This window comes from Podarcis muralis, chromosome 10 (genome assembly GCF_964188315.1).
Source record: "Podarcis muralis chromosome 10, rPodMur119.hap1.1, whole genome shotgun sequence".
In the NCBI taxonomy this organism is placed as follows: domain Eukaryota; kingdom Metazoa; phylum Chordata; class Lepidosauria; order Squamata; family Lacertidae; genus Podarcis; species Podarcis muralis.
This window is the reverse complement of record NC_135664.1, coordinates 52226849-52240290: the sequence shown is the minus strand read 5'-3', so window position 1 is coordinate 52240290 and position 13442 is coordinate 52226849. Positions and strand designations below refer to the sequence as shown.

At 43.4% G+C, this 13442-nt stretch overlaps 1 protein-coding gene across 1 annotated transcript in view; it reads left to right on the top strand.

Moving 5' to 3' along the window:
- The first annotated feature begins 1709 nt into the window (after positions 1 to 1709).
- Positions 1710 to 13442, top strand: part of WASHC4 (WASH complex subunit 4) — a 39435-nt gene continuing 27702 nt past the window's right edge. Inside the window, exons 1-5 of the mRNA XM_028747749.2 lie at positions 1710 to 1839; positions 7972 to 8111; positions 11501 to 11554; positions 11901 to 11966; positions 12094 to 12139. Of these exons, the coding sequence (XP_028603582.2) occupies positions 1779 to 1839; positions 7972 to 8111; positions 11501 to 11554; positions 11901 to 11966; positions 12094 to 12139 (367 nt within the window). The 5' untranslated portion in view covers positions 1710 to 1778. The remainder of the gene's footprint in view (positions 1840 to 7971; positions 8112 to 11500; positions 11555 to 11900; positions 11967 to 12093; positions 12140 to 13442) is intronic.

Genomic DNA, 13442 nt, shown 5'->3' with positions numbered 1-13442 from the left:
AATACCCACATGATGTTGCTTCTGGCGAGTCAAAGCCAACAGGCAGTTGGTGTTTATTTTCAAGTTGTCCGAGTTCACATGAGAAGCATCAAGTGAAGCTGTGGATTGACACTTATGGCTTCATGGACAGATTGGCATCCAGTTATGTGGCTGCCAGTAACTAAGACAGAACTTAATATAGTTGCTGCCACTAAGAGGAAAATTAAAAAGACTGCAGTACTCAGTACAGTGTGCAAAGTACTGGTATTCTGCCTCACTTGTTGCCTGAACACATGGAAGTTTGAGGAAAATGTTTCCTGAACTTGATTGTGGACCCACAAGGTCACATCCACACGATACATTTAAAGCACTACTTTAACAGACATGACTTGCCTGGGGTGCCTGCCATCCTCTTGCCACACTGGAGTTATTCACTGCAGTTCATGGGGCTGGCCATAGGCAACCATAACAACTCCAGACCTTGTGGGTCCACAATCAAGTTCAGGAAACATGAAACTGCCTTTTCATTCATACTAAGGAAAAAAATGTAACTTAATCTTAAAGGACTTTTGCTCCCGTAAGGAGATGTGCTCTCTCCAGCCTTAGTTCTATTCTCTTCCACGTCAAGATCTGTGACTCCACCGGGGAAGAGAAGGGAGCAGTGGCAACTTATTCTTGTTCAGCAGACTGGAGTGGTGTTTGCATTGGACAACCCTATGTTGGGGCAGAGGGAGCTTCTTTTAGTCCAAGTCTGCACCTAATCGTCTGAAAGTTTCATCCCCAAGGAAAGGGATGCTTGCCAATTTCATCCATTTTTGCCCATGAATGAGGTTAAACATTACAACTGGCAGGAAAGGCATCTGAGGTATCAAAAGACAAACCAAAAGGAGGCTCTGCTTTGGATCTGAAGCAAAATGCCATGTCAGTCGGAAACTGATCTGTGGTGATCTGCTACTTATATGAAACACCAGAGCAGGTGTTTCAGTCCTGCATAATGCATAGAGTATTGTATTGGTTTTATTTAAATCAATGGGAGAAGAGTAGATTCTTAATTTATTGCATTTATATCCCCCACTTTTCCTCTAATCAGCTCAAGATGGCATACATGGCTCTCCCTCTCCTTATTTAATCCCCACAACAACCCTGTGAGGTAGGTGAAGCTGAGAGGCAGTGATTGACCCCAGGTGACCCATGGAGCTTCATGGCTTAATGGGGATTTGGACCCTAGTGTGTCAGGACCTAGCCCAACACTGTGAACACTACAGCAAACCGGCTCTCCAGGAACCAATTGCAGGCGTCCAGGTCTCTGGAGGCAGAATCTGCTGTCTCTATGGTTCCTGCCACCTGAGGCAGTCGCCTTAACTCGCCTAGCAAGTGCGTCGTCCCTGTCTAACCAGAACCTATTCAGAAGTAAGCACTATTAGGTTGAACTCTCAGCTGAATGGGTCCGGGATTGCAAGGGCTTGATTCTGAGTAGACATTCCTAAGATTGCCCTGCAAATCGGAATATATTTGCTTTCAGTTTTCAGTGCGGGCGTGTCCTTAAACGCTGCCTGTCACGAGCTTCCCTCCCCGGTTGCCAGGCCCGCTTCACCCGGCAGGGGCCGCTGTTTGGGCGCCCCTCTAACCGCCCAAGCGCCGCGGCCATCGGCCCTCCCGCCCCGAGCTCCGGAGACTCCATTTCCCAGCATGCCGCGCGGGCGTGACAGGAAGTCCCGTGTCTTTGGAGTCGGGTGGGAAGGGGCAGGTCTGCTGCTGCTCTTGCTCTTGCTGGCGCCGCCGCTGGGCGCGGGTCCGTCATGGCGCTGGAGACCCTCTCGCCGGACTGGGAGTTCGACCGCCTCGACGACGGTTCTCAGAGTAAGCGCGAGGGAGGCGGGAAGCGTGTCTCATTCTCTGAGGGGACCCAACTGCGGGGTTGGCCGCCCCCCCCCATTTTGGAGGGCGGGGGGGGGTTTGAGTCCTTCTGCTCATGAGGACATCCCGCTCCCCCCTCACCCTCCCGCAGTCAAAACTGCCTCCCCCATGAAAAGCCCCCCCCCTCCCCGCAGCTCCCTTCCCTCTCTGCCCCGCCCCGACTGACCCCTGAGGGAGGCCTTTTGCCTGCCATGCCCCGTCCAGAGCCTGCCTGCCTGCCTGCCTGTCAGCAACCTTGTGCATCTTTTTTGGGGTGTGTGGGGTGGTTTTGGGGGGTGGGGTGGAGAGATGACCAGAGTCAGGCTCCCCCTTTGGGAAGCTGGCACCTTTGGCAGCCACGCTCTTCAGCCACCCATTTGCTCGCGGTCAAGGTGGCTGAAGGGTACAAGGGTGTCATCATCAATACCTGTACAAAAATCACGTCCTTTCTTCCCAGAGGCCAAAAATCAATAGCACACGAATTCCTGCCAGGTTGAGAGGAAGGAGTCTCTATCCCGAAAAGGCAAAGGTCTTCTGGATCTTAACTTCTGAGCAAGCATGCGTGGGATTGTACTGTTAAAAACTTGTTTCTTGTTAAAAGTCTGGTTCCAGTAATTAACAAAGATGACACTCCCCTTTTCTTTCTTTTCTTTTTTCTTTGCATGCTGTCAGTTTTACCATTTCGGCCATGTTACAGATGGGTAGCCGTGTTGGTCTGCCATAGTCAAAACAAAAAAAATTCCTTGCAGTAGCACCTTAAAGACCAACTAAGTTAGTTCTTGGTATGAGCTTTCGTGTGCATGCACACTTCTTCAGATACACTGAAACAGAAGTTGCCAGATCCTTCTATATAGTGAGAAGGTGGGGAGGGGTATTACTCAGAGGGGGGTGGGAATGGGTGATTGGCAGATAGCTGTGATGAGCCTGTTGACGACTATTAACGACTGCAGTAGGTCTTACAGGAAAAAGCAAGGGGTGAGAAGGTGAAAAATGGCTTTGTCATGTATAGTGAGATAAGAATCCAATGTCTTTATTCAGTCCAGGTGTCTCCATGGTTTTAAGTTTGGTAATGATTTGCAATTCAGCAGCTTCTCTTTCCAGTCTATTTCTGAAATTCCTTTGTAGTAAAACAGCTACTTTGAGATCTTGTATAGAATGTCCTGGGAGATTGAAGTGTTCTCCTACTGGTTTCTCTGTCTTGTGATTCTTGATGTCAGATTTATGTCCGTTTATTCTTTGGCGTAAGGTTTGGCCTGTTTGTCCAATATAGAGAGCTGAAGGACACTGTTGGCATTTGATGGCATACACAATGTTAGACGATGAGCAATTAAATAGTCCAGAGATGGTGTGTGTGATGTTGTTGGGGCCAGTAATGGTGTTGTCCGGGTGTATGTGGCAGCAAAGTTGGCATCTGGGTTTATTGCAGGCTCTGGTGCCAGTGTCCGTGTTAAGTCTGGTTGTAGTATTATTGTGGCCATGTTCCATTACCACCTCCCACTTGACTTAATGGTCTAAATTAGAAACTCAGTCCAGATGAGAGTTTGATACAGTATGAGTAACAGTTAACATGTTTGTAATTATTTTATAGTTGCCTTTTTTCTACTATAAACAATTATGCTTTCCTCCCCCTGAATTCATTTGTTGGGGATTACAATGCTACCCTCTGGTTCTATAATGCAGATTAAAGTCCTTCTCCTGCCAATAAACATGCATTGGGAAAGGGGACTAGAATTCAGCTCCTTTTTATAACTCTTTAACCACCCTTCTTGCAAGTTGCGCTGTGCTTCAAAAGTTTCCAAACGTACGTGATTAAGCAATCTCATGTTTGAAGTAAGAGGGAATTCTTTCTGTGCATCATGGTTGTCAATATAAATCTGGAGTGTGGTGGTAGTTCTGGTTTACTCTGGAGCAGTAATGTATAATAAACTCTTCCACATTAGCAGACACCTGTATTCGAGATTCGTTGTGTGGCGGAGATACATACAATCACCAACATTTATCTGCTTTGTTTTTCAACTGACAAGAGTTTGATAGATTTCCCCTGAGTTTTATTGCATCTCTGTGGGTAAAACAGGGAATCTATCTTTTTGTAAGTGATTGTCAATATGGAAGCTTGGGGTAAGGAGATTATTTCAAATGAATACTGAACAAATGATTGTGTACATACCACAGGTTCAACAATGTTGGGTCTAATATAGAACATAACAATAGTCCTGCTGGATTAGACCAAAAGCCTTCCTAGACCAGCAAAGTATTCTCATACTTTATGCCTATGGGAAGCCCACAAATGGGACTGAAGTGAAATAGCACTTTCCCACTTGTGATTTCCAGTGTAGGCAGAACATAGGCATTCTGGCAAGCAGCCATTGATAGGTCCCATATGGAAAGCTATTGGTTATTGTAATGTAACATGCTGTAGGTCAGCTGGCAGTAAGAAACCTCTGTGTTCTGAGTGTTGGGCTGCAGCTTGATTTCTGGGAAGTCCCCTTCCCGCCTTTCAGTTGAGGCTTTGCACTCTTTCTGACAAGCAGCTTCCTTGTTAATATGGTAATAACACTTTCCATTCTCTTTGCCTGTGTCTTTGGGGTTCTGTTTCGCTTTTTTCTTCTAAAATAGCCACTTTATTCCAAATCTTCCCCAAATTTGTGGTTGCCTATTCTTTGCTTTCTCATTAAGTACGTACTTCCTTCTTAAATACAGTTAGGCTTTATTCTTGCAGCTACACTATTCTTTAGCCAGAAAAATTAAGTCATGCTGAAATAATTTAGTTGGGTGGTGTGTGGCTTTCACTCTCTTCACTTTAGTTTGAAGAAACTGGACACTCTTTTCCACTTAGTTTTCACAACCTTCATTTAAAAAACACCATAATAATTGCATGTGGCAATGATTTCATGCTGTTGAAATTTAAACCTTATGTAAATTGTTCTTCCACACGCTTGCATGTACACGTCATATTAGTATGCTGTGCATAATTTGAAATGAATTATCATGCTTTATATATTACACAACCATTACTTGGAGAACGTCGTGAACTGATACATTTTTGTCACAGTGATCTATAGCATATCGATGCCCATTTTTTTGAAGGAAAAACTAAATTTCCCATCTTGACATTCTGTCTACCTGCTCATTCCAGCATATGCAACAGAAATTTATAAAGTAATGTTTTTCACACAGCATTCCGGGTTTGAATATTGAAGTAATTAGATGAAACAAAAAACAGGAAAACTTTGACATTTAACATGTGCCTTTCAAATCACCTTGCAGGTGGGTCAGGAAAGCAAGCTGATGAGGAAAGCAAGATGAAAGTAATCTTATAAAGCTGGTTAAAAATATTTATTCTCTAAATCATTTCATTTAAAACTTCCTGTGTTGCATTTGTGGGATGATGCCTTTGATTGTCTTAAATTATAGCTTCTGAACAGTATATTTGACTCATGTGTGAATTCTTGTATAATTGACTATGTAATGCTGGAATCCGTTATTTTATAGAAATCCAAAGGTGAATATAGTTTAAAATGTAACTTGGATTTTAGGAAAGCTGATTTGAGTAAGCTCAGAGAAATGCTAGGTAGGATTCCATGACTAGATATTACTAAAGAACAATCACAAATGAGAGAAAGAAATAGAAGACCTATAAAAAGTCAGTGTAGCTACACAAAAAAAGCTTAGTAATCAGCTGAAAATAAAAAGGACATGCCTAAGACATGGAAGGGGAGTATGTCACGAAGAATGTGTAGCTCAGTGTCATGAGATCAATCCCATGTCTTGGGATTGTAGTCTATTGCAAGCTGAACATGAGTCAGCACTGTGATGTGTAAGAAAGACTAATGCAATTTTTGGCTGTATTAGTAGAACTGTGGTTTCCAAGTTGCAATAGGCAATGGCTCTGCTTTATTCTGCACTAGTCTAATGTCACCTGGAGTACCGTGTCTTGCTCTGGGTGTCTTACTTTTTGAACAAGTTCAAATGAGGGTGGTCAGGGGTTTGGAAAACAAGCGTTATGAGAAAAAAGTTGAAGAAACTGCGAAAGAGGACTTCTGGCCCTCTTCTGTGTCGTCCAGGTATTTGCAGAGACCTTAGGTTTGTGTTTTGCTTCCTCAGAGAGGACTAGATCTAATGGGCTTAAGTTAGATGAAGGTGGCAACGTTAGATCAGTCCTACTGGATCAGCTCCATGATCCACCTAGTCTTTGAAATCTACAACCAGAGAGCATGAAGGCAACAGCACCACTGTCCCAGAGACACACTGCCTCTGAACATGAAATATGTTTAGCTGGTTCATCACTTTTGAAACCATTTAAGCCAGTAGCCATCACCATGTCTTTGTGGCAGCAAATTCAATAATCTTACCATACACTGTGTGAAGAAGTCTTTTCTTTCTTTTGAATCTGCTCCTAATCAGATTTATTGGTGACCCTGAATTCTAATGTTATGAGAAAGATTTCTCTATCCGCCTAGCATAGAATTTACTTTCCTCACTGCTGTTGCATATTGAGCTGATGTTTTCCTGGAGCTGTCCTTCACAACCATTTCCTGGACAGTTATGAAGTTGAGATATCCCCCCCCCCCATTCCTTTGTACTTACAGTAAATCTCATTTACGTATTTGCTGCTCATTCATCCAGTTTGAGGGGAGCTTCTTGGAGTTCTTCACTGTTTGTTTGACTTACCATATTCTTAATCAGTTTGTGTCATCTACAAACCTGGCTAGCACTGCTACAGTTGACACTCACTACAGTTAATTATAAATTAATTAATAGTAGTTTAAAAACAGTGGACCCTAATGGTTACTTCCCTCAATTGTGAAAACTGACTGTTTCTCCATATCCTCTGCTTCCTGTTCTTCAGTTGGTGTCTAAGAGAATCTGTTCGCCTTAGCTCATGACCTCTAAGATTACTTAGAAACCTTTGGGGGCTTGGTCAAATATTTTTTTGGAAATCTAAGTTTATAATGTGTGCCAGATTACTCCTATCTAAGTGTTTGCTGACACTCATAATTTTTAGAAGGTTGATGAAACATGAGTTCTGGTTGCAGAACCCACAGTGCTTCTTCTTCAACAAGTCTTGTTTTCAATAGTTTAAAAAATTCTAGCTTGAGTAATAACTTCCTACTCATTTAGCTGTACTCCTAGCTTAACAGACCTTTAATATCCTGGTCACGCTATTGATTCCTTTTAAAAAGTTGGAGTTAACATTGATTAAATTCCAAGGCTTCTAATATTAGTGATGTTGCATATTGTTGTTAGTATAGTACTGAAAATATTCATGGAAAAATAGGTGTGACTAGTTGCAGTGGTCTACACTGAGCCTCTTGGGCTTGCCGATCAGAAGGTTGGTGGTTTGAATCCCCATGATGGGGTGAGCTCCTGTTGTTTGCTCCCAGCTCCTGCCAACCTAGCAGTTCGAAAGCACGCCAAAAAGTGCAAGTAGATAAATAGGTACCACTCAGGTGGGAAGGTAACCGGTGTTTCTGTGCACTGCTCTGGTTCGCCAGAAGCGGCTTAGTCATGTTGGCCACATGACCTGGAAAAACTGTCTGCGGACAAATGCTGGCCCCCTCAGCCTGTAAAGCGAGATGAGCGCCGCAACCCCAGAGTCATCTGCGACTGGACTTAACTGTCAGGGGTCCTTTACCTTTTTACATAAATACATGATTCAAACATTCAGAAGTTTGTGTAACGTGATGTAGACTTTGTCTCGTTTAAAATCTTTCTGTTTTGGACAAATAGGTCCCTTGTATGAGGTTAAATTTGCACAGACAGATTGTAAGCAAAACGCCGATAAAATCGCTTATTGTGGAAATAGATCTTTTAAAACAAAAAACAAAAAAGGCACACACAGGACATTCACTTGAACAACAGGTTATTTATCTAGGTCGGGGGGGGGGGGCAACGTTTGGTCTACCAGGTGCTATTGCACTTAACTCTTGTCTGCCCCAGCCAGCATGGCTAATGATGAGGAATTGTGGGAGCTGTAGTTCCGCAACCTTTGGAGGGCTGCAAGTTGGCCACCTGTGATCTAGAGGTTTAGGAAATTTTAGTTTAATGACTATGATAACAAATAACCTGTCCTAACGGAATAAAATTTATTTTTAGAAATTCATGTTGGAGTACAGTTGAAGAATTATGGGAAATTTCTAGAGGCATACACTTCCCAGCTGAAGCGAATTGAAGATGCGTTGGATGACTCTGTAGGAGATGTTTGGGATTTCAATCTTGATCCCATTGCATTAAATGTAAGCTTTTCTTTACTACACACTTGTCTCTGTTCACTTAATTCTGTTGTGTAATCGATATCGGTGAGCTAAAGCTCATTGGAATAGGACTGTAGTGCTTTGCATAGCTATGCACATGTAAATCCCGTGTTAGCAATGACCTGCGTGTGTGACTGGGTACAGGACTGTAGCCTAAATGTCTAGCATTCAGCTGCTTTCAGAAGAGAAGTATTCCGTTTTAAACATTGACCTGCTTTTCATGTCACAATAAACCAAACCATAGCTTAGCACGAATGCGCAAGCATGTGGGCTCTAGGAGAAGAAATCATGGGTACTTTGCTCCTCCTTAGTCATTCTGTTGCAATATTGAGCCATTGCTTGGCTTAATGGGATCCCTTCCAGTCGGGATTCAGGCCTCATCATGGGACTGAAACTGCCTTGGTCGCACTGGTTGATGATCTCCGGCGGGCTAGGGACAAAGGTGAGAGCTGTTTCCTAGTTCTGCTGGATCTCTCAGCGGCGTTTGATACCATCGACCATAGCATCCTTCTGGACCGTCTTGAGGGGCTGGGAGCTGGGGGCACTGTTATACAGTGGTTCCGCTCCTTCCTCCTGGGCCGTGTTCAGAAAGTGGTGGTGGGGGATGAGTGTTCAGACCCCTGGGCTCTCACTTGTGGGGTGCCTCAGGGTTCTGTCCTCTCCCCCATGCTTTTCAACATTTACATGCAGCCGCTGGGAGAGATCATCAGGAGGTTTGGGCTGGGTGTTCATCAGTATGCGGATGATACCCAGCTCTACCTCTCTTTTAAATCAGAACCAGTGAAGGCGGTGAAGGTCCTGTGTGAGTGTCTGGAGGCGGTTGGAGGATGGATGGCGGCTAACAGATTGAGGTTGAATCCTGACAAGACAGAAGTACTGTTTTTGGGGGACAGGAGGCGGGCAGGTGTGGAGGATTCCCTGGTCCTGAATGGGGTAACTGTGCCCCTGAAGGACCAGGTGCGCAGCCTGGGAGTCATTTTGGACTCACAGCTGTCCATGGAGGCACAGGTCAAATCCGTGTCCAGGGCAGCTGTTTACCAGCTCCATCTGGTACGTAGGCTGAGACCCTATCTGCCTGCGGACTGTCTCGCCAGAGTGGTACATGCTCTGGTTATCTCCCGCTTGGACTACTGCAATGCACTCTACGTGGGGCTACCTTTGAAGGTGACTCGGAAACTACAACTAATCCAGAATGCGGCAGCTAGACTGGTGACTGGGAGCGGCCGCCGAGACCATATAACAGCGGTCTTGAAAGACTTGCATTGGCTCCCAGTACGTTTCCGAGCACAATTCAAAGTGTTGGTGCTGACCTTTAAAGCCCTAAACGGCCTCGGTCCAGTATACCTGAAGGAGCGTCTCCACCCCCATCATTCTGCCCGGACGCTGAGGTCCAGCGCCGAGGGCCTTCTGGCGGTTCCCTCATTGCGAGAAGCAAAGCTACAGGGAACCAGGCAGAGGGCCTTCTCGGTAGTGGCGCCCACCCTGTGGAACGCCCTTCCAGCAGATGTCAAAGTGATAAATAACTACCTGACATTCAAGAGACATCTTAAGGCAACCCTGTTCAGGGAAGTTTTTAACATGTGATATTTTATTGTATTTTTGGTTTTTATGGAAGCCGCCCAGAGTGGCTGGGGAGGCCCAGCCAGATGGGCGGGGTATAAATAATAAATTATTATTATTATTATTATTATTATTATTAATGTGTTCTGCAAACCTGGTCTTATGGTTTAGCTCTCTCCAGACTAACCACACACTGTAACCAAGGCTTACCCTATGGGTTATGCCTCGTGGGTTGTTCTGGTCTTGCCCACCACTGGCATGTGGTTCCTGGAATGTTGCCACAAAAGGTTCCCCACCCCTGCAGTAGACCATCCCACTCTCATCCCAGTCAGTGCTGCCCTGCGATGTCTTTGGCACAGAGGAAAGGCAGGAATGGTCCCCTGCTAGAAGCCTTGGAAATTGCCTTATACCTTTGGTCCATCTAGCTCACTGGTGTCTATGCTGTTGGCTTTTGAAGACTTCAGACAGAGGTTTATGTCCCAGCTCTACCTAGAGATGCCAGAATTGAACCTGGTACCTTCTTTGTGTTTTTGTTCAATAGAGCCTTGCACTTGTTTGTCCCGTCCCCCCGAACATATATTGTGTTTCCTAAGCTAAAAGTGGTTTAAAGAAAAATGCAACAAAATTTAAAATTGAAGAAAATATAAAAACACAGGAATTATTGTTGTTGTTAATATTTATATCTTGCCTTTTCTCTTGATAAGGGACTCTAGGCAGCTTACAACTAACACACAAACAGCAAAAAACAGGGGTGGGGAGAAGCAAACATAAAAAACCCAATTAGATATGTGCGTGTGTATCCCATTGAGTTCCACTCCAGGCTCAAAGCTTTTTAAATTTGCTGAGGGGAAGTGGAGGAGCAGGTGCCCCTGTTGAATCCTCTCATCTGTTGGTGGTCTCTTCAGGAGAAGTTTTTATGAGCTGTGTGACTTTAAAAAACAAAACCCTATGCGGTCGTAAGAAATCATTATGGAAAACCTATAGAGTTAAAGCTGATAGATGGGAACATGGACTAGAAATCATGGTTAATTTAGACTGGGAGCCAAAGTTTTCATGATCTTCTGGTGGCAGCTCCTTGTGCATTCCAAAGTCCCTCAAATTTCTGGAACCCTGAAGTAAAAAAACACCTAGGGCTACCATATGCTCTGTGTGTGTTCCTGCACACATGTGCAGAAGTGCTTTGCAAATTGGCTAGTCATATCTAGGGTAAAGTAAGTATTTTAGTAATTATTTACAGTTTGTCCCAGTAGGTGTGGCTCCTTAGTTGATACGAAAAGTACAAATGGGACTTAAGCCTTCCAGGAAACCATATGTTCCTGTTACACTAAAAAACAAAATTATTGTTATTAAAGAAAGTTGCTCTTGAAAATCTCTTGATTTCATTTCTGGCAGAGTACATGAGTCTCTGAAGGCGAGTAAAAGTGCCTAGTGGTATCTAGCTATGGGCCTGTTTAGAAATCATACAAGTCATTGTATGCTAGATCTTTTCCATGCGATAGCTGTTGTTTAGTTAATATGTTTCTAAAAATAACATTTGAAAAAGATCTTGTAGTTCTGCTCTGTGTGGTTCCTCCCCCTCCCCCAGAGGAGTTGAACAGGGTTTGTTTGTTTGTTTGTTCTTTTCTTTTTAAGCAAACAATCTCTGTTACTGCCAGTATCATAATTTAATATATATATAATCCACCTCTATATTTGCACTTAAGATTTTGTTTGAAACAGCTGTGTCAACTGTAATTGGATATTTTAGCCTATTCAGTTATGTGGCAGGTCTCTGGCTTCCTAAAATCACCAGTTATTTTGTTCTATTTTAGCTTTTGCCTTATGAACAGTCTTCCTTACTCGAACTCATAAATACGGAAAACAAGGTAAAGTTCTTAATTTTAAATATGTATTACAAAAACCTTTTTACTCCATTCTTCAGCTGAAAAGGCTTCTAGAGCAGTTTACATAATATCAGCAACAAACAGTAAAGTTCCTGTCTCCAGACTTACAACCAACCTAAAACACACCAAAAAGGAAAACAATTGGAAAGGGAGGAGGAAAAATCAACAATCAGCTTGAATGGAAATATTTTAGGGAGAGAATGTGCTAAATGTAGCTAGCCCTGGCCTGACCCCCTTTGCTGCAGATATAGATAGATAGATGATAGATAGACAGATAGATATTGCTGTACATGTACTAATATTTAGCTTTTCTATTTCATTTATCCAGGTTCTAAACAAAGTAATCACTGTGTATGCTGCCCTTTGCTGTGAAATAAAAAAGTTAAGATATGAGGTAAATATCTCTTCATTTTGCCAACTACAAACTGCTTTCTAGAAACTAGTTTATTCACCTTCTATATAAGGAAGGTATGACTATAGACTTCTTATTCAAGAGAAAAAAATCTTTTCTTTGTTCCTAGGCAGAAACAAAATTTTATAATGGCCTCTTGTTTTATGGAGAAGGAGGTAAGTACTTTACAGTTAAGTCTGCTGTTGGTTGGATTTCTTGCACATCATTTGCCATGAGGTCCCAGGATAGGTTAGAATAGGGTGGATTCTCTCAGGGTTCAGTGGTGCATCTTCAGCCTATGGTGAAAGCTATACAATGGCAATACGAGATTTATCTCTGTGAGTAGGGTGTTCCGCAAGCTAGGAGCTGTTACTAGGTAGGGTGATGGTAGGGCCACATCACCCGCCACTTCCAAACACCTGTTTATTTGTAACGGCCAAGCCAGGAAGTATATGAGAGAGGAGGAATTTCCTCTTCTGCTCCCTATAGCATGGATCATCTTTCTTTCTTCCCCTCCACTGGTTCCATTGCAAAGTGGAATTACTACCCCAAAATCCAAGCTAGCATGATTTTTTTTGAGTGGTGATGAAGCAAACACAGAACCTCATGATCTGACAAAAGAGCCTTGGATCCAGTGTCCTTTGCTCCCCCAGTAATGCCTTATTCAGGGCCTAAAATGTGCTGCTGACGGTGGTAGCTCTATTCAGGAGCATAGCCCTTGCAGTGGATGTGCCCATCTTCTATCAAAACACTTCTCTGCTGGCCAGGGGCTCTGCATGTGAAGGTTGCTGTGCCCATCTTGCTAATACGTGAAAATTCTTCTTTGGTTAGTTTTGAAACCAAATTTGAAGCCACAGAGAACAACTCACCTTACCTTTAACCTGTTTGAGCATTTGGCAGAGTTGCTTAAACAGTTGCAAAAGATAAATGTTTGGCTTCTGTTGATACAGCTCAATGGCAGCGTGATGTGCAAGGTCAGCAGAATTGGTATGTCCTTGGCCAGGATTCAGACAGGTGTGGGCGGCTTTGCCACTCATACACAGAGACTTTTAAGCTGCACTCTTGAAGTAGCTGCTCTCACACAAAAAGCCCATCTCAAGTTAAGGAACCCCCTTTGGATTGGAACTCAGTGAAGTATGAGGGGTTTCTGTCAGATTTTTTCTTTCTCCTGGGTAAACTGCTTCTGCATGGGGATGGTCTGGCAGTAATGAACTGATATATCTAATTGATAAAAGTGCTCAATTCTGAGTAGTTCTATTTGAAGTAAAGCTTAAAGTTAGAGGTGTTCAATGTGTGGTCTGTTAGCTATATGAACGATCACAGGCCATAGGTAAGATAGATTTTGAATACGGTCCGCCAGAATCAAATTGTAATTCTTTAGTGGAAGCTTTAATACCAAGATAGAAATGCTGCTAACCCATAAGAATGGTTTTTGCTAAAATACTGAGGGTGCTTTGAAGAGGAAGTCATGAGGGACCT